The 21,828-nt window shown below is 33.6% G+C and overlaps 1 protein-coding gene across 1 annotated transcript; it reads left to right on the top strand.

Moving 5' to 3' along the window:
• Positions 1-7,577: 7,577 nt before the first annotated feature.
• On the top strand, positions 7,578-9,332 carry LOC143431843 (flightin-like). The gene is made up of 2 exons (XM_076908805.1): positions 7,578-7,813; positions 9,081-9,332. The coding sequence occupies exons 1-2, from the start codon at positions 7,608-7,610 to the stop codon at positions 9,322-9,324; spliced, it is 450 nt and encodes a 149-aa protein (XP_076764920.1). The 5' UTR covers positions 7,578-7,607; the 3' UTR covers positions 9,325-9,332.
• The last annotated feature ends 12,496 nt before the right edge of the window (positions 9,333-21,828 follow it).

The raw sequence follows: 21,828 nt of genomic DNA on the forward strand, positions 1-21,828 counted from the left end.
TCGATGGCTGTCAATTGTTGAAGTAACTGTGGCGAGGGGATGTTGATTCGTTCGAGTGCAGATGAATTTCGACTGATGTTTCACACGCACTCGACACGCGCACGCAAACAAAATACACACGCACACGCACGCACACTGCTCACACTAAATTCTAATAAAGATTTCAACCACGCTGTTTGGGCATAGACTTGGTATCTTATCGTGTACGTGGTGCAGAATCAGGGGCGTATCAACTGATGAGTGGATCTGAATATTTCAAACACTGTTTGGACACAAATTTGATATCTTATCACAGAAGTAATGCAAACTCAGGAGCGTATCAAGCGATAAGTGGGCCCCAAATATTTCAAACATTGTTTGGCCACAAATTTCATATCTTATCAGAGAAGTAATGCAAACTCAGGAGCGTATCAAGCAATAAATGGGCCCTGAAAATTTCAAACATTGTTTGTCCACAAATTTCATATCTTATCACAAAAGTAATGCAGACTCAGGGGCGTATCAAGCAGTAAGTGGGCCCTGAATATTTCAAACATTGTTTGAGCACAAATTTGATATCTTATCACAGACGTAATGCAGACTCAGGAGCGTATCAAGTGATAAGCGGGCCCTGGGGTTTAAAAATATTTCAACTTAAAAATTTTAGAAATGATCGAGAAGTTTCGAAAAGCCTCCGCGAAATGATCGAACAAATCTAAAAACAAAATTTTTATTTTTCGGCGTCAAAATTGCACTTTTTTTTTTGGGAGGGGCCCCAAATTTTTACTGCATAGGGTCTTCACTTGTCTTGAGTCGTTCCTGAGGTGTCCAGAAATTTTTACTGCACTGGGCCTCCATGTGACTTGATACGCCCCTGGTGGCTAAAAAAATGTTGCTGCATAGGGCCCTTACTTGCTTTGATACGCCCCTGATAGAACAGAAAAAATTTTATCGTTAAGGGCCCCTACTTGACTTGACACGGCCCTGAGAAACTTTGAAATTTTACCGTTCGAGGCTGCCACTTGACTTGATACGCCCCTGAGAAGCAGAACAATTTTTCTCGCTTGGGGCATCCATTTGACTTGGTACGCCCCTGAGAAGATTTGAAATTTTAATCACTCAGAGTGCCCACTTGAATTGATACGTGCCTGAGAAGCTTTGAAATTTTGATCACTTGGGGTCCTCACTTGACTTGACACGCCCCTGAGAACCTTTGAAATTGTTACGTTCAGGACTCCCATTCGACTTGACACGTCCCTGAAAAGCTTTGAAATTTTTATTGCGCGGGGTCACCATTTGTCTTGACACGTCCCTGAGAAGCTTTGAAATTTGTATCACTTGGGGTACCCATTTGTCTTGATCCATCCCTGCAAAACATTCCCAAAAAAATTATTGCTATTGTTACATAGAAATTTACTGTGCACGCCAAGTATTTCAAATATCAATACTTCCGGTTGCGATATTCAATTTGGTAACAGAAAATAGAACGTGTAAGTCTAAATCGATACGATAGAAGTTATTTTCAGAAACTCATATATGTCTGTATCGTAGATATTTTACATGCCCACAATAAAATGTATCAAACACGAGACATCTAATTATCATAATTATCACAATAGCATACAATCCACAAAATCTATATAATCTCCCTTACATTTTCTAAAATAAATACCATGCGATTATTTTTGCCAGAATATTTACGTTATATCTATTTCAGAACGAAAATGAATTATCATTATCGTTTAGTATAATTCTTATGAAGACACAGCTTTTCTATCAGTAAACATAGCACCACAATACAATATAAGAATAATAATATTTGCTGAGGGAGTGTGAGTCAAATACATTTTCAAAACTAGCCTCAGCTTCCTGGCACTCATCCTGTTGACACTCTGATTCGCAAGAAATAAGATTGAAGTCCTTGCTCCACCCTAAAACTACCTGAGAATTGTCCAGTCTTTAGTCTTGATTAATCCTTCGATCTAAACTGTGAAACTCTGCATTGCATAAGAGTGGCTGCGATATTGCAACAAACTTTGTGTTTCAAATATTAAATAAAAAGTTGAGTGAGCAATTTTTTTAAATCACCTCATAACATTTTACGTGACAGAAGCAGCGTCAGACGTAAACATGCAGCGTCACCCAGCGCCTCGATTCTTGGCCAAGGCTATCTATCTCTAAACAGGGGACTTCGAGTTTAATTTATACCATATTACAAGACCAAGAGAACGCGAATGAATGAGCTACCTTAAAAAAAAAAATTTTGCGTCCTTCACCGTCAGAAGTTCGACGCAAACTGACCAGCTGTAGTCTTCAAGCGATCAGCTGATCGATTGATGCATCACCCTTTTCTCTCTTCTGCTATTTTAAATATGCTTTAAATTTTCTATGCACGTTTCTTCTTTTTTTCTCAGACTTTTCACGCACGTTATTTATTTTTTTCATTAAAATTCGTTACTTTTTTCTATATTTTCGTTTTCTCATATGAATTTAAGTTTTGAGGATATCTGATGAACAATTGCAAAATTTATTGCTATAAAAAATAGATTTATTATTAAATTTCTTATGCACGATCCTTCTTTTTTTCTCAGACTTTTCTCACACATTATTCATTTTTTAAATTAAAAGTCGTTACTCTTTTCTGCACTTTCTCTTTCTCATTTGAAGATTTAAGCTTTGATAAACAATTGCAAAATTCATTACTATAAAAAATAGATTTATTAATTTGTTAAAAAATATTCTGAATAAGCTCTGAATTATTTCATTTATGTTTCTGTATTTTATTTTATTTTAGAATAATTTTCTAATTATTGTTCCTTCTTTTTTCTATATTTTCTTTTTCTCATATGAAGATTTAAGTTTTGATAAACAATTGCAAAATTCATTGCTATGAAAAATAGATTTATTAATTTGTTAGAAAATATTCTGAATGAGCTCTGAATTATTTTATTTACGTTTCTATATTTTATTTTATTTAAGAATAATTTTCTAATTATTGTTGCATATTTTTTTAATTACTCTCAAGTGTTTAACGCAACTTATGAATTATAGTAACTAAACCAGGGTACGATGTCAATGCTTCTATTTTGAAATAATGCTATGTGTTGATCAATCGACAGTACTTATGTTATTTTATAGCGGTAAATCTATAAATAAGCCGAAGTTATAGCAATTGTTCTAATTATAAAAACAGAGGTGCGTCGACGTGCAATAGTTTCGTGGAAAACGAAAATGATGAATTAAAAGTGTGATAATTGTTGATGATTAGTTCGTTGAAATATGTAGAATACAATTTTCTTTCGTGTGGAGCAATTTTCTTCTTGATTTTATCACGAATACTTGAAATACATCCTTTTTGAGAGAAGTAAACAAAAAATAATAAAAAATGTGTATCAGTAAGGATATTTTATAATTAAGATTACATAAATATACACTTTTCTTTGAATAAATGACAAAACTAATGAATTTTTTTAATTAATAATCAACAAAAAAAAAAAAAGTAAATAGCTTCACTTAATTTGTTAAAATGAACTTGAAGATCTTAATAGAAAAAAAAATAAAGAAAAGTTTACTTAACTCGTTTACAAATATTAATTGTATTTCAATAAAAAAAAAAGAACTTAAAAATCTTAATAAAAAGGAAAAAATAAACTTAAAAATAAAAAAGAAAACGCTAAAATAAAAAAAAAATAAACTTTAAAATAAAAGAAAAACAATAAACTTAAAAATCTTAATAAAAAAAATAAATAAATAAACTTTAAAATAAGTAAATAAAATAAAAACCTAAAATGAACTTTAATAAGAAATAATTATAAAACTTAATAAAAAATAAAATAAACCTTAAAATAAATAAATAAAATAAACTTTAATAAGAAATAATTATAAAACTTACTGAAAAATAAAATAAACTTTAGAATAAATGAAGAAAATAAAAAGAATTTACTCAACTCGTTCGACTTCGATTACAATTAATTCGTCCAAGGACAAAGGCAATTAGCTAACGATTATTAGATTGCTGGTACTCTAGTGTGGTAACAACAGTTTGATTACAACAATTTCAGATACTTACATGTTACAAATATTAATTGTATTTTAATACAAGAAATGAACTTAAAAATCTTAATAAAAAATAAAATAAACTTTAAAATAAGTAAATAAAATAAAAAACTAAAATGAACTTTAATAAGAAATAATTATAAAACTTAATAAAAAATAAAACAAAACTTTAAAATAAATAAATAAAATAAACTTTAATAAGAAATAATTATAAAACTTACTAAAAAATAAAATAAACTTTAAAATAAATAAATAAAATAAACTTTAATAAGAAATAATTATAAAACTTAATAAAAAATAAAATAAACTTTAAAGTAAATAAATAAAATAAACTTTAATAAGAAATAATTATAAAACTTACTGAAAAATAAAATAAACTTTAGAATAAATGAAGAAAATAAAAAGAATTTACTCAACTCGTTCGACTTCGATTACAATTAACTCGTCCAAGGACAAAGGCCATTAGCTAACGATTATTAGATTGCTGGTACTCTAGTGTGGTAACAACAGTTTGATTACAACAGTTTCAGAGCCAAAAAACCGCCTCTCTTCTCTCTCTCTCTCTCAGAATGTTCCCTCGCTAGATCTCTCAAGAGGAGAAGGGGCGCCTCTTCTTCTTTTACTGGTGGGAAGGTGCGGAAAATCTTATAAGCTAAAATAAAAGCGAAACAAAGCAACGCTCGCGTGAGTTGCTTTTTTCCACTCGTTAGAAGTGCTAAGTGCCCTCTGGCAATCGCATTACAGGTACCAAACCCCTCGAGTCGCGTTTCTGCCGGCCTTTTAACCAACCCAGCGACCAGTTTTTCAAGTTCCAAGTGGATTCTGCAGTGGAAAACTAAATAAGTGAACGATCTAACGCTCAGACGCAAATGACGTCTATAGCCGTCCGATCCTCGTGCACGCAAACGACGGTCATAGCCGTCGCGCATAGTTTAATTAATAAAAAAAGAACAGCGTTAGTACGAACGGTACTAACGCGTGCGCTTGTTCGATTATCGAGTAACGCGTCTAGGAAAAAAGCGATGGCACGCCAGACAGCGTATCAGTTGGTTTTTTTCGGCTTTGGAACATTTGAGTATCCAGAGACAAATGACTGCTATAACCGTCGAAAGATGATTCCGCCAAGACGAACCATTTATTCTGTATTTTTCCACGAATTTAAGTGAATACAATGAATTAGTAGAGCAAATGCTGTTTAGTCGTCGCGACGGTTATAGCCGTCATTTGCTTCTGAACAGAAAAAATGACGTGCCGAGCAAATGACGGTCGTAGCCGTCGAAAGTTTTTTTTTGGGGAAAAACCGTGGCAAAATGTGATCATTTTCACTTCGAAACGTGCAACTTACGCTCGATTTCATCTGGCAGTCGTAAACAATCGAAAAAAAAATTAGTAAAATCAAAAATGTGCGTCAAAGTGCTAAAATGTATTCTATTTGGTGTAAATACTTAAACAATAGACTAAATTTGTGTAAATAAAGATCTTGTTTTGTTAAATACGTTCAGATATTGGACTTGAGTAGGCTGAAGCATTCGTTTAAAGAAGTTCAATAGTTAAGTTAGGGTATTTAAGTTCAATATTTGAGATAAGATATTTAACTGAATTAGTTACACTTTCCTAAGTTGACTTTTTTGGACAACTAAATTCAGCTGTTCTAAGTTAAATTTGTTAAGAAACGAGTGAAACGATTAAAGAATCAAGTCACACTTTTCTAAGTTGAATTTTTGAAGAACTAAGTGAAATTTTTAAAGAACCAAGTTACACTTTTCTAAGTTCAATTCTTGAAGAAGAGCTAAATAAATCCTTTTTAAGTTAAATTTTTCATTTAAAAAATTACTAACTTAATCTAAAAAATTTCAAGGTTTCAAGGTCTATGCAATGATTGAAAGAATATTAATTTGTAATTAATTGTGAACTTAATTTGAGAAATTTCAAGATTTCTAGGTCTATGCAATGATTGAATAAATATCAATTTATAATTAATTTCTAACTTAATTTAAGGATTGTGAAAATTTCAAAGTCTATGCAATGATTGAAGGAATATTAATTTGTAATTAATTGTGAACTTAATTTCAGAAATTTCAAGATTTCTACGTCTATGCAATGATTGAATAAATATGAATTTATAATTAATTTCTAATTTAATTTAAGGATTGTGAAAATTTCAAAGTCTATGCAATGATTGAAGGAATATTAATTTGTAATTAATTGTGAACTTAATTTGAGAAATTTCAAGATTTCTAGGTCTATGCAATGATTGAATGAATATCAATTTATAATTAATTTCTAACTTAATTTAAGGATTGTGAAAATTTCAAAGCCTATGCAATGATTGAAGGAATATTAATTTATAATTAATTGTGAACTTAATTTAAGAAATGTACAAATTTCAAAGTTTATACAATTAAAGTGTTAAAAGCATTTTACACTTATTAAGAAAATTATTGTTTTACTTGATGAGTCGCATAATTTGCTCTTAAATGCGATTGAATTTTTTTCAGTAAACTTATCAATGATTATTGGTCCCATTTTTAAACAAACGTTTCAACGAGTTACGCTCGATTCATTACGGTATATTTAGCTAATGAGATATATTTAACGAATGGAAGCGGGTCACGTTAAAGTAAAACAAACTGTTTCATTGTGACATCGTTTTCTACCCAAAATCTACAAAAATAATTCTACTATTTAAGCTCAACTTAATCGTCTCGCAAAACCATGCTCAATTAATTCATATAATAATTTTTAAAAAATTTAATAAATTAATTAACGTTAATATTTAGTAATTTTCGTTCGTCAATCAGTTCAATCTCGAACTTAAACGCGAGAAATAAAAATTTTAATCGTTGACGCACACTTCTGACCTTACGAAACAAATTTTTCTCTTCGATTGTTCATGTCTGCCAGATGAAATCAGCTGTAAGTTGCACGTTTCGAAGTGAAAATGATCACATTTTGCCACAGTTTTCCCCAAAAAAAACTTTCGACGGCTATGACCGTCATTTGCTCGGCACGTCATTTTTTCTGTTCAGAAGCAAATGACGGCTATAACCGTCGCGACGACTACACAGCATTTGCTTTACTAATTCATTGTATTCACTTAAATTCGTGGAAAAATACAGAATAAATGGTTCGTCTTCGCGGAATCATCTTTCGACGGTTATAGCAGTCATTTGTCTCTGGATACTCAAATGTTCCAAAGCGAAAAAAAACCAACTGATACGCTGTCTGGCGTGCCATCGCTTTTTTCCTAGACGCGTTACTCGATAATCGAACAAGCGCACGCGTTAGTACCGTTCGTACTAACGCTGTTCTTTTTTTATTAATTAAAATATGCGCGACGGCTATGACCGTCGTTTGCGTGCACGAGGATCGGACGGCTATAGACGTCATTTGCGTTAAAGTGTTAACTAATTCGTTTTGCAAGATTTTTAGTAACTGCAGAATGTCCATCTTGAACAGCAGAAGAGATAGATTGAATTGAAGTTGAAGAAGGTGAAGGAGAAGAAATTTTGATAAGACTATTGTTTGGTATTTTAGGTCCAGATTACTTATTCTCGAAGGTGTGGTAAAACATGTGGGCAGATGAGGAACCAGCGCCATGGGATATCGAGGAGACTCCTGAGGAGCAACCGGAAGGCGCTCCTGCTGAAGGCGCAGCAGCTGGCGAGGCTCCACCAGAGAAGATTCAGATTAAATTAGAGAAAATCGAACCGCCTCATTACAATCGTCATTGGGTTCGTCCCATATTCCTCAATTACGCCTATCTTTACGATTATAGGTAAGTGCATGAAAATGCAGAATCTATAATCACTTAATTAACGCCTTACGCTAACGCTTCAACTGTGGTGTCGTTTCATTTTAAAAATTTATTTTAATAAACATTACAAGCACATTGTGTGGGTACAGACTTGATATCTTATCACAGACGTAGTGAATCAGGGGCGTATCAAACGATAAATGGACCCTGGAGATTTCAAGCATTATTTGGCACAGATTTGATATCTTATCACGTACTTAATGCAGACTCAGGGGCGTATCAAGCAATAAGGGGGCCCTGAATATTTCAAACATTATTTGAGAATATATTTGATATCTTATCACATACTTAATGCAGACTCAGGGGCGTATCAAGCAATAAGGGGGCCCTGAAGATTTCAAATATTATTTGGCACAGATTTGATATCTTATCACATACTTAATGCAAACTCAGGGGCGTATCAAGTGATAAGCAGGCCCTGGGATTTTAAAATATTTCAACTTAAAAATTTTAGAAAAGATCGAGAAGGTTCAAAAAGTCTCCTCGAAATGATCGTGCAAATCTAAAAACAAAATTTTTAATTTATAGCATCAAAGTTGCACTTTTTTTGCGAGGCTAAAAATTTTTATTGCATAGGGTCTCCACTCGTCTGAATCCGTCCCTGAGGAGTCCACAAATTTTTACTGCACGGGGGTTCCATTTGACTTGATACGCCCCTGGGAAACCAAAAAATTTTGTTACACAGGGCCCTCATTTGACTTGATACACTCCTGGTTGGCAACAAAATTTGACTGCACAGGGTCCCCACTTTACTTGATACGCTCCTGGAAGCCTTGAAACTTAAAATTTTCATCGCTCAGGGCCTCCACTTGACTTGATACGCAACTGAGAGCTCTAAAATTTGAAATTTCGATTGCTCAGGGCCTCCACTTGACTTGACACGCACCTACGAACCCTGAAATTTAAAATTTCGATCACTAAGGGCCTCCACTTGACTTGACACGCAACTGAGAGCTCTAAAATTTGAAATTTCGATTGCTCAGGGCCTCCACTTGACTTGACACGCAACTGAGAGCTCTAAAATTTGAAATTTCGATTGCTCAGGGCCCCCACTTGACTTGATACGCAACTGAGAGCTCTAAAATTTGAAATTTCGATTGCTCAGGGCTCCCATGTTTCTTAATTCACTCCTGGATAAGAACGATTTAAATCGTTATATATGAGAGTACTAATGTTCTCAATGACTGGAGTTAATCATTTTTAGAGCCAATTCATGATTTGATTGCAGAAAGAATTACTACGATGACGTAATCGATTATCTGAACCAAAGGCAGAAAGGGCTGTATCGAGAACCACCGAGGGCGCAGGAGTGGGCCGAGCGAACGCTCAGAACCTACGACGAGAAGAACCTCGACAAGAGCGTGAAACGATCAGCTGATTTGAAATACATAATCAACATGAGACACGAGCCCAGATATTACAGCTACCATACTCGAGCGTATTACAGTCTGAAGTATCAAAAGATCTTGTAAACTCATTCTTCTTGTTAACCACTATAATTCGAGTCGACACCATCGACGAAATTACAGTCGTTTTAATGTTCCATTCGTGACTCTAAATTTTTATAACATCGACGATCATATTTCTCTCTGTTCTGTAAATTTTGTATTCGCTGGAATTATTCCTCTTATTTTTTTTTCTTCTTAAAGAACGTAACTATAAGTCGTTAATTAAGTAAAGCGCATTGTTAAGTAACGCGACTACCAATACAAAGTATATGTATCTGTTTAGTCAAAATTTATAATCAATTTGCTATTTCAATTATTGTATTATCGAGCAATTTTTCAACTCGTTACTTCTCATTCTAAAAGGGAGACACAGACTTCTATTGTTTATACAATTAATGTATAAAATTATTTTGTAGAAACGCTAATTCATATATCACATTTAAATGTATATATATGTTTCAATTTCTAATTTCAATTTCCTCGTTCGAGGACATACTGTATTATACAATATTATTTAGCAACACTATTTCTGAACCAAATAAAAATTATAAGACAAACCACTCATTTTTATTTCTTATCTGCGTTGAAGTTAATAATCACTTCTAATTATATACTTTAAATTTGTCAGATTACAGTTAAAATACAGTTATTATAGCGAAGAAATAGTATTAAAAACAAAGTATGAACGTAGGCTAAATGGTTGCATCGTTGGCCTTGCGATCAACTCGGTTAAGCGTCGCTCGTTGTGGCGCGAATTGGGATGGGTGACCGCTCCGCTATTCAGCGTTTTTCGCCTTTTTCGTGTATTTAACCACTTTTTAAAGTATTGAAATTTATAGAATAAAATTCTTTCAATCAAAATAATAGAATATCAAAAAAAAGATATAGGTTCTTTGGGTTTATATATCGTATATACCATCTCAAACTCGATCTGAAATAAAATTAATTGATTAGCGATGCTCTTTAGCCATTCCAGAAGGGTTGAGAACTAGAACCAAAAAGAGAAAAACTAGTAGTTGGGGTTTTATTAGAAAGATTTATATGCCACACATAGATGTGATTATATAGATTTAAAGTCTTATATGTATATAATACACAGATATATGAGAATATTCCACTGTGTAAAGAGAGATAGATTGAATAAGTAATTGCAAGGTTTGAAGAAGATTGCAAAAGGCTCTTATGCTTGCTTTGAAGCCATTGCGCAAGGTTTACGCTTATTTCGAAAGGTTTAAGATTGTTCTGAAGGGAATTGCAAAGCTCAAGTTTACTTTGAAAGATATTGTAAAGCTTAAGCTTGTTTTCCACAAAATTACATGGTTTAAATTTCATTCGAAAGGCTTCATAAGCTTGCTTCGAAGGAAACTGTAAAGCTTATGCTTGCTTTGCAGAGAATTGCAAGGCTTAAGTTTGCTTTGAAGGGAATTACAAGGCTTAAGTTTGTTTTGAAGAGAATTGCAAGGCTTACACTTGCTTCAGAATGCTTAAATTTGCTTTAAAAGGAATTGCAAGGTTTACACTTGCTTTGAAGGAAATTTGTAAATTTTAAGCTTGTTTTACAGACAAATGCAAGGCTTATACTTGCTTTTCAGAGTATATAAAGGCTTAAATTTGCTTCAAAGGGCCTAAGTTTGCTTTGAAGAGAATTGCAAGGCTTAAGTTTGCTTTAAAGGGAATTAAAAAGCTTAAGTTTGCTTTCAAAGGGAATTAAAAAGCTTAAGTATGCTTTCAAAGGAATTACAAAGCTTAAGTTTGCTTCCAAAGGAATTACAAAGCTTAAGTTTGCTTTGAAAGGAATTGCAAGGCTTACATTTGCTTTGAAGGGAATTTGCAAAGTTTATGCTTGTTTTACAGACAATTGCAAGGCTTAAACTAGCTTTTCAGAGAATTGCAAGGCTTAAACTTGCTTCAAAGGGCCTAAGTTTGCTTTGAAGAGAATTGCAAGGCTTAAGTTTGCTTTAAAGGGAATTAAAAAGCTTAAGTATGCTTTCAAAGGAATTATAAAGCTTAAGTTTGCTTCCAAAGGAATTAAAAAGCTTAAGTTTGCTTTCAAAGGAATTACAAAGCTTAAGTTTGCTTTGAAAGGAATTACAAAGCTTAAGTTTGCTTCCAAAGGAATTACAAAGCTTAAGTTTGCTTTGAAAGGAATTGCAAGGCTTACATTTGCTTTGAAGGGAATTTGCAAAGCTTAAGCTTGTTTTACAGACAATTGCAAGGCTTAAACTAGCTTTTCAGAGAATTGCAAGGCTTAAACTTGCTTCAAAGGGCTTAAGTTTGCTTTGAAGAGAATTGCAAGGCTTAAATTTGTTTCAAAGGGAATTACGAAGCTTAAGTTTGTTTCAAAGGGAATTACAAAGCTTAAGTTTGCTTTGAAAGGAATTACAAAGCTTAAGTTTGCTTTGAAAGGAATTGCAACGCTTACACTTGCTTTGAAGGAAATTGCAAAGCTTAATCTTGTTTTACAGGCAATTGCAAGGCTTAAACTTGCTTCGCAGAGGATTTTAAGTCTTAAACTTGCTTGAAAGGGCTTAAATTTTCTTCGAAGAGAATTGTAAGACTTCAGTTTGCTTTGAAGGGAATTATAAGGCTTAAGTTTGCTTCAAAAGGTTTAAGATTGTTTTGTATAGAATTTCAAAGTTTGTGCTTGCTTTGCAGATAGTTACATAGTTTAAACTTGCTTCAAAAGGCTTAAGTTTGCTTTGATGGGAATTATAAAACCTAAGCTCGCTTTGAAGAGAATCGCAAAGTTTAAATTTGCTTTGAAAGGTTTAAGCTTGCTTTGCAAAGAATTACAAAGCTTAAGCTTGCTTTGCAGAGCATTACAAAGCTTAAACTTGCTTCAAAAGGCATAAGTTTGCTCTAGAGAAAATTTCAAGGCTTGAACTTGCTTTCGAAGTCTTAAGTTTGCTTAAGAAAAAAAATACAATGCTTAAACTCGACAAACTTAACAAATAAAGTGCAAACAATCGCACAATCCGCAATTTTTTCCACAACACTGTTCCAATGGCACCAAAAATGGTCCTCTGCAACTAATGTAACTACTGCTTCTCCTCTTCAGCGCTTCAATACGATCTTCATCAGCTTTTGTAAGGATCGCAGGTTCCTCGAAGCTCTAAAAGAAGAAAACTATACTACATCTTTATTAGAACAGCATAAACGCGCTTTAGAGATACAAAATATTCATGTTTGCGTTACAAAACTCTGTTTACACTAATATCGAGTACACCAAGATACTCACAATCCATGCGTGAACTCTCAACGATGCCAAAATGTCCTTACAAATGTAAATCGAAGGATCTATAATCATGTATTCGCATTTAATGTACAAAGCAACGCTATAAATTGGTCCCAAACTGTATAATAAATTTACACGCACACTCAGCATACCGTCTAAAGCTAATACAACACATTATTTCGAATAAACATCCTTAATAAATGTACAAATACGCTTCGTTACGATTAAAAATAATCTTACATACATATACATAGACAAATGCACGTATACTCTCTCTTAGAAGTCCAACGTTAGACACAAAACACATTCGCAATGGAAATAAAGTGATATAATTTAAAAAATGATGCGTTAACTATTTACATTGTGAAGGATACCCAATTTTAAAGCGACACGAGGGACTCGTATCACTGAATACCTTGTCTGACGCTCTTTTTACTTTATAAAAGAGAGTACAATGCGCTCAAAATAAATTGGAACACTTTTTATATTCTGTAATTAATTTTTACGTACTCCGATTAACTCAATACTTTAATATTATGCTTTGTAAATATATTAAGCCGTTAAATTCTTTATCGTAACAATTTAATACTACTGTATTTTGGCCCGAACGAAAACATTTCTGTTTCTACGAAATGATTTTTCACTCGTAGCGAATTATAGTATTTACATGTAAATTATAGAAGAAGCTTGGACTTAATAAATTTTATACAGTCGCTGGTCAAAGTTTAGACCCTATCGATTCGACCCTATCGATAAAGATTTGTGATTTTGTCTGCGTAGTAAGTGTTCGTTACATTTTATATTGAGTCGATGCACTCGTTGCAATCTTAGATAGTTGGCGATTAGAAACTGTACGTATTTGTTACAGCGTTAAGCTTTTAACTGGACGTATACAATGAAAACGAAGAATAGAGAAGATATTTAACGGAAGAGACAAATTAAATGGATTTGCTCTTCCATTTGTAATACTTTAAAGTTATATTTTATGCAATATAATTAGAGAGATAGCTAGGAGAATTAGCGAAACATTATTAATGCATTCTATGTACAAATAAGATAGAAAAGTGATGATAATCGAAATGAAATATTGTTGTTGTTTGTACATTGAAACTATTTTGGATGCGTACGGAGTATCACAACAAAGAATTTGCATTCCATCGCTTCGATTGCTTCGCAGAGAATTGGAAGGCTTAAACTTGTCTTGAAAAGCTTAAGCTTGCTTTCAAAAGAATTGTAAGACTTGTGCCTACTTCGGAAGGCTTAAGCTTGCTTTGAAAGGAATTACAAGGCTTAAATTTGCTTCGATAGGCTTAAGATTATTTTTAAGGGAATTGCAAAGCTTAAGCTTGCTTTGCAGAAAATTTCAAGGCTTAAACTTGCTTTGTAAGGCTGAAGTTTGCTTTGAAGGGAATTACAAGGCTTCAACTTGCTTCGAAAGGCTTAAGCTTGCTCTGAAACAAATTACAAAGCTTAAACTTGCTTCGAAAGGCCTAAGCTTGCTTTACAGAGAATTACAAGGCTTAAATTTTCTTTGAAGGGAATTGCAGAGCTTAAGCTTGCTTTGCAGAAAATTACAAGGTTTAAACTTGCTTTGCAGAGAATTACAATGCTTGGTTCGAAAGGCTTTATCTTGTTTTGCAGGAAATTACAAAGCTTAAATTTGCTTCGAAAGGCATAAAATTGTTTTGAAAGGAATTGCAAAGCTTAAGCTTTCTTTGCAGATAATTACTAAGGCTTAAATTTGCATTGAAAGGTTTAAGTTTGCTTTGAAGGGAATTGCAAAGTTTAAGCTTGCTTTACAAAGAATTACAAAGCTTAAATTTGCTTTGAAAGGAATTACAAGGCTTAAATTTGCTTCGAAAGGCTTGAGATTGTTTTTAAGGGAATTGCAAAGCTTAAGCTTGCTTTGCAAAGAATTACAAGGCTTAAACTTGCTTTGAAAGGCTTAAGCTTGCTTTGAAAAGAATTGTAAGACTTGCTTCAGAAGGTTTAAGCTTGCTTTGAAAGGAATTGCAAGGCTTAAATTTGCTTCGATAGGCTTAAGATTATTTTTAAGGGAATTGCAAAGCTTAAGCTTGCTTTGCAGAAAATTACAAGGCTTAAACTTGCTTTGCAGAGAATTACAATGCTTGGTTCGAAAGGCTCTAGCTTGCTTTGCAGGAAATTACAAAGCTTAAACTTGCTTCGAAAGGCATAAAATTGTTTTGAAAGGAATTGCAAAGCTTAAGCTTTCTTTGCAGATAATTACTATGGCTTAAATTTGCATTGAAAGGTTTAAGTTTGCTTTGAAGGGAATTGCAAAGCTTAAGCTTGCTTTACAAAGAATTACAAAGCTTAAATTTGCTTTGAAAGGAATTACAAGGCTTAAATTTGCTTCGAAAGGCTTAAGATTACTTTTAAGGGAATTGCAAAGCTTAAGCTTGCTTTGCAGAAAATTACAAGGCTTAAACTTGCTTTGCAGAGAATTACAATGCTTGGTTCGAAAGGCTCTAGCTTGCTTTGCAGGAAATTACAAAGCTTAAACTTGTTTCGAAAGGCATAAAATTGTTTTGAAAGGAATTGCAAAGCTTAAGCTTTCTTTGCAGATAATTACTAAGGCTTAAATTTACATTGAAAGGTTTAAGTTTGCTTTGAAGGGAATTGCAGAGCTTAAGCTTGCTTTACAGAGAATTACAAGGCTTAAATTTGCTTTGAAGGGAATTGCAGAGCTTAAACTTGCTTCGAAAGGCCTAAGCTTGCTTTACAGAGAATTACAAGGCTTAAATTTTCATTGAAGGGAATTGCAGAGCTTAAACTTGCTTCGAAAGGCCTAAGCTTGCTTTGAAGAGAATTTTGAGGCTTGTACTTGCTTCAAAAGCCTTAAGCTTGCTTTGAAAGGAATTCCAAGGCTTTTACTTGCTTCCAAAGGCTTATGCTTGCTTTGATAGCAATTACAAAGCTTAAGCTTCCTTTGAAGGGAATTGCAGAGCTTAAACTTGCTTTGCAAAGAATTACAAGGTTTAAAACTTGCTCGAAAAGGCCTAAGCTTGCTTTAAACAGAATCGCAAGGCTCACTCTAGCTCTTAAGAACAAACCCAATGCTCTTCCTTCCCTTTTTCTCATTCACAAATTCTAATAACAACTTCCACATACAAGCGACTCTATCCTCTTACAAAACAAATTAAATTTCCTCAGAAAAATACAATTCTTTACAGAGAAACAATCATCTGAACATTAATTCTCCCACAACGATGGATGAAGCATCTTACGATGATGATATTATCAAAATATTGCATCGGAACATTGATTTTTGATATTATCAAAACATTAAATACGGTTTTCTACATTCCTGAATACGTAACGCACAAATCCAATTTCTCTTCGCAAGCTAAATTAATTGATAATCTGCGAAGAAGCTTAAAAGATTCGTTACTGAAATTACGCAGTCTCTATCTTAAATCATAATTAAACAACGCATGCAAAATAAGAATTAGAAAAGGAGATATCTCATCCGTACTATCAGATGGACAAAATTGTACGCAAGGTATTTCGCTTGCAATAGCGAAAGGATTAACAAACAGACGTACAACATAAAACTAACGCGCATGATGGCACAATTTACCCCCAAAAAAAAAAAAAGAACAATAAATTAATGTTTACGTATGTCTGACTAACGATACTCAAATCTTAACTCTTAAACTGTAAAACTACTCTACGCGGTTTGATAAAGATGCAATAAATGTGCGTAAACTTTGAATGGATAATGAGGAACAAGATTAGCAGAAAATTTACAAAACGTAGACGACTGGTAGACAAAATTGAAAATGAGTGTTTAAGTTTGCTCGTTTGTTGTTTTTCCTTCTTTTTTGGCATTGCGAAAAGCATGTTTGTGTTACATGCTCTCGTACCAAGTTCCTCTAACGTTGATACAACTTATTAAATTCTAAACGTCTTTTTGGCTTTGGTTTTAATCAACTCAGCGATGGAAGAGTGATGGATCGAGTGTTGAAAGGATTGGATAAACGAAGGAAGTTTACTGCATTGCTAATATAAGATTGTTATGTACTATTCTATCGCTATATTAAATTGTATTAATTATTAGAGCCACTCTATATATGTTACAGATATATATGTACACAGGGTGCGGCAGTAACTATTAGCATCTTGGATATCTTTGAGAAAAGGCTTGAGATTGTTTTGAAGGGAATCGCACAGCTTAAGCTTGCTTTGAAGGGAATTATAAGGATTAAATTAGCTTCGAAAGGCTTAAGCTTGCTTTGTACAGAATTACAAGGCTTAAATTTGATACGAAAGACTTAAGCTTACTCTGAAGGGCGTTGCAAGGCTTAAACTTGTTTCAAAAAACTTAAGTTTGCTTCGAAGGGAATTACAAAGCTTAAGCTTGCTTTGAAGGGAATTGCAAGACTAAATTTGTTTTGAAAGGCTTAAGCTTGCTTTGAAGGGAATTACAAGGCTTAAATTTGCTTCGAAAAGGAATTGCAAGGCTTACTCTTGCTTTTAAGAGAATTACAAAGCTTAAGTTTGCTTTAAAGGGAATTAGAAGGCTTATACTTGCTTTGCAGAGGATTGCAAGATTTATGCATGCCTTGCAGAGAATTGCAAGATTTATGCATGCCTTGCAGAGAATTGCAAGGCTTATGCTTACTTCGAAAGGTATAAAATTGCTTTGAAAGGAATTGCAAAACTTAAGCTTGCTTCGAAAGGCTTAAGCTTGCTTTGAAGGGAATTATAAGGTTTAAATAAGCTTCGAAAGGCTTAAGCTTGCTTTGTACAGAATTACAAGGCTTAAATTTGATACGAAAGACTTAAGCTTACTTTGAAGGGCGTTGCAAGGCTTAAACTTGTTTCAAAAAACTTAAGTTTGCTTCGAAGGGAATTACAAAGCTTAAGCTTGCTTTGAAGGGAATTGCAAGACTTAAATTTGTTTTGAAAGGCTTAAGCTTGCTTTGAAGGGAATTACAAGGCTTAAATTTGCTTCGAAAAGGAATTGCAAGGCTTACTCTTGCTTTTAAGAGAATTACAAAGCTTAAGTTTGCTTTAAAGGGAATTAGAAGGCTTATACTTGCTTTGCAGAGGATTGCAAGATTTATGCATGCCTTGCAGAGAATTGCAAGATTTATGCATGCCTTGCAGAGAATTGCAAGGCTTATGCTTACTTCGAAAGGTATAAAATTGCTTTGAAAGGAATTGCAAAACTTAAGCTTGCTTCGAAAGGCTTAAGCTTGCTTTGAAGGGAATTATAAGGTTTAAATAAGCTTCGAAAGGCTTAAGCTTGCTTTGTACAGAATTACAAGGCTTAAATTTGATACGAAAGACTTAAGCTTACTTTGAAGGGCATTGCAAGGCTTAAACTTGTTTCAAAAAACTTAAGTTTGCTTCGAAGGGAATTACAAAGCTTAAGCTTGCTTTGACGGGAATTGCAAGACTTAAATTTGTTTTGAAAGGCTTAAGCTTGCTTTGAAGGGAATTACAAGGCTTAAATTTGCTTCGAAAAGGAATTGCAAAGCTTACTCTTGCTTTTAAGGGAATTACAAAGCTTAAGTTTGCTTTAAAGGGAATTAGAAGGCTTATACTTGCTTTGCAGAGAATTGCAAGATTTATGCATGCCTTGCAGAGAATTGCAAGATTTATGCATGCCTTGCAGAGAATTGCAAGGCTTATGCTTACTTCGAAAGGTATAAAATTGCTTTGAAAGGAATTGCAAAACTTAAGCTTGCTTCGAAAGGCTTAAGCTTGCTTTGAAGGGAATTATAAGGTTTAAATAAGCTTCGAAAGGCTTAAGCTTGCTTTGTACAGAATTACAAGGCTTAAATTTGATACGAAAGACTTAAGCTTACTTTGAAGGGCGTTGCAAGGCTTAAACTTGTTTCAAAAAACTTAAGTTTGCTTCGAAGGGAATTACAAAGCTTAAGCTTGCTTTGAAGGGAATTGCAAGACTTAAATTTGTTTTGAAAGGCTTAAGCTTGCTTTGAAGGGAATTACAAGGCTTAAATTTGCTTCGAAAAGGAATTGCAAGGCTTACTCTTGCTTTTAAGAGAATTACAAAGCTTAAGTTTGCTTTAAAGGGAATTAGAAGGCTTATACTTGCTTTGCAGAGGATTGCAAGATTTATGCATGCCTTGCAGAGAATTGCAAGATTTATGCATGCCTTGCAGAGAATTGCAAGGCTTATGCTTACTTCGAACGGTATAAAATTGCTTTGAAAGGAATTGCAAAACTTAAGCTTGCTTCGAAAGGCTTAAGCTTGCTTTGAAGGGAATTATAAGGTTTAAATAAGCTTCGAAAGGCTTAAGCTTGCTTTGTACAGAATTACAAGGCTTAAATTTGATACGAAAGACTTAAGCTTACTTTGAAGGGCGTTGCAAGGCTTAAACTTGTTTCAAAAAACTTAAGTTTGCTTCGAAGGGAATTACAAAGCTTAAGCTTGCTTTGAAGGGAATTGCAAGACTTAAATTTGTTTTGAAAGGCTTAAGCTTGCTTTGAAGGGAATTACAAGGCTTAAATTTGCTTCGAAAAGGAATTGCAAGGCTTACTCATGCTTTTAAGAGAATTACAAAGCTTAAGTTTGCTTTAAAGGGAATTAGAAGGCTTATACTTGCTTTGCAGAGGATTGCAAGATTTATGCATGCCTTGCAGAGAATTGCAAGATTTATGCATGCCTTGCAGAGAATTGCAAGGCTTATGCTTACTTCGAAAGGTATAAAATTGCTTTGAAAGGAATTGCAAAACTTAAGCTTGCTTCGAAAGGCTTAAGCTTGCTTTGAAGGGAATTATAAGGTTTAAATAAGCTTCGAAAGGCTTAAGCTTGCTTTGTACAGAATTACAAGGCTTAAATTTGATACGAAAGACTTAAGCTTACTTTGAAGGGCGTTGCAAGGCTTAAACTTGTTTCAAAAAACTTAAGTTTGCTTCGAAGGGAATTACAAAGCTTAAACTTGCTTTGAAGGGAATTGCAAGACTTAAATTTGTTTTGAAAGGCTTAAGCTTGCTTTGAAGGGAATTACAAGGCTTAAGTTTGCTTCGAAGGGAATTACAAAGCTTAAGCTTGCTTTGAAGGGAATTGCAAGACTTAAATTTGTTTTGAAAGGCTTAAGCTTGCTTTGCAGGGAATTGCAAGGCTTATGCTTGCTTCGAAAGGATTAAAATTGTTTTGAAAGCAATTGCAAAGCTTAAACTTGCTTCGAAAGGCTTAAACTTGCTTTGAAGGCAATTACAAGTCTTAAATTTGCTTTGAAGGCAATTACAAGTCTTAAATTTGCTTTGAAGGCAATCAGAAGTCTTAAATTTGCTTTGAAGGCAATTACAAGTCTTAAATTTACTTTGAAGGGAATTACAAGGATTAAGTTTGCTTTAAAGGGAATTACAAGGCTTAAGTTTGCTACGAAAGGCTTAAGATTGTTTTTAAGGGAATTGCAAAGCTTAAACTTGCTTCGAAAGGCTTAAACTTGCTTTGAAGGCAATTACAAATCTTAAATTTGCTTTGAAGGCAATTACAAGTCTTAAATCTGCTTTGAAGGCAATTACAAGGCTTAAGTTTGCTACAAAAGGCTTAAGATTGTTTTTAAGGGAATTGCAAAGCTCGAATTTGTGTTGCAAAGAATTACAAGGTTTAAACTTGCTTTGAAAGGCTTAAGCTTGCTTTTCAGAGAATTGCAAGGCTTATGCTTGCTTCGAAAAGATTAAAATTGTTTTGTAAGAAATTGCAAAGCTTAAGCTTGCTTTGAGAGGCCTAAGCTTGCTTTACAGAGAATTACAAGGCTTAAATTTTCTTTGAAAGGAATTGCAAAGCTTAAACTTGCTTCGAAAGGCTTAAACTTGCTTTGAAGGCAATTACAAATCTTAAATTTGCTTTGAAGACAATTACAAGTCTTAAATCTGCTTTGAAGGCAATTACAAGGCTTAAGTTTGCTACGAAAGGCTTAAGATTGTTTTTAAGGGAATTGCAAAGCTTGAATTTGCGTTGCAAAGAATTACAAGGTTTAAACTTGCTTCAAAAGACTTAAGCTTGCTTTTCAGAGAATTGCAAGGCTTATGCTTGCTTCGAAAGGATTAAAATTGTTTTGAAAGAATTTGCAAAGCTTAAGCTTGCTTTGAGAGGCATAAAATTGTTTTGAAAGGAATTGCAAAGCTTAAACTTGCTTCGAAAGGCTTAAATTTGCTTTGAAGGCAATTACAAGGCTTAAATTTGCTTTAAATTGAATTACAATGCTTAAGTTTTCTTTGTAGGGAATTGCAAGGCTTAAATTTGTTTCAAAAAGCTTAAGTTTGCTTTAAAGGGAATTGCAAGGTTTATGCTTGCTTTGCAGAGAATTGCAAGGCTTAAACTTGCTTCGAAAGACTTCAGCTTGCTTTGAAGTGAATTACAAAGCTTAAACTTACTCTGAAAGGAATTACAAGCCTTAAATTTGCTTTGGAGGCAATTACAAGGCTTAAATTTGCTTTAAGTTGAATTACAATGCTTGAGTTTGCTTTAAAGCGAATTGCAAGGTTTATGCTTGCTTTGTAGAGAATTGCAAGGCTTAAATTTGCTTCAAAAGACTTCAGCTTGCTTTGTAGAGAATTACAAGGTTTAAGTTTGCCTCGATGGGCTTAAGTTTGCTTTATAGAGAATTATAAGACTTAAACTTGCTTCGAAAGGCTTAAGCTTGCTTTGAAGTGAATTACGAAGTTTAAGCTTACTCTGAAACAAATTACAAGCCTTAAATTCACTTTAAACGCATTTTAAGATGCTCTATCATAATCCAAAAGCAAAAACACCCTAATTCCTTGTCAAAAAATGAAGATGACCTTCAAATGTCCGTCATACCTCCACTTAAAAAAAAAACTATTCTCGCCAAAAGATAGTCCCCTTCTAACTGTACATTTTCGTATCAGCAAAAATTTCTGTGAAACTTATAGTTTCAAAGATATCCGAGATACTAATAATTACTGCCGCGCCCTGTATGTATATGTATATATACTATATAGAATCTGAATTATGCAATATATATACAAATTCCAGCCAGTTCAACATGATTAACAGGCTCATATTGATCCTCTGGATGATCGATCATGAAAATTTCCTCCTCTCAATAAGATACGACTCATCTTTACGCTTGCACATGTGTTCGCAATGCGTAATAATGCACATGTTGGGCGTAATCAGAAATATTTTGCTACATATCTTTCGCTAGACATGTGACGCAGTGTGTCACACACACGATGAAGCATGCAAAGGTACTGAAAAACTTTCTTTCGCTCTCTTTCTTAATAAATAAACGCATCTCAGCATCCATCGACAGCTGCTTACGAAG

The sequence above is a fragment of the Xylocopa sonorina genome, unplaced genomic scaffold (genome assembly GCF_050948175.1).
Source record: "Xylocopa sonorina isolate GNS202 unplaced genomic scaffold, iyXylSono1_principal scaffold0014, whole genome shotgun sequence".
Taxonomy (NCBI): Eukaryota; Metazoa; Arthropoda; class Insecta; order Hymenoptera; family Apidae; genus Xylocopa; species Xylocopa sonorina.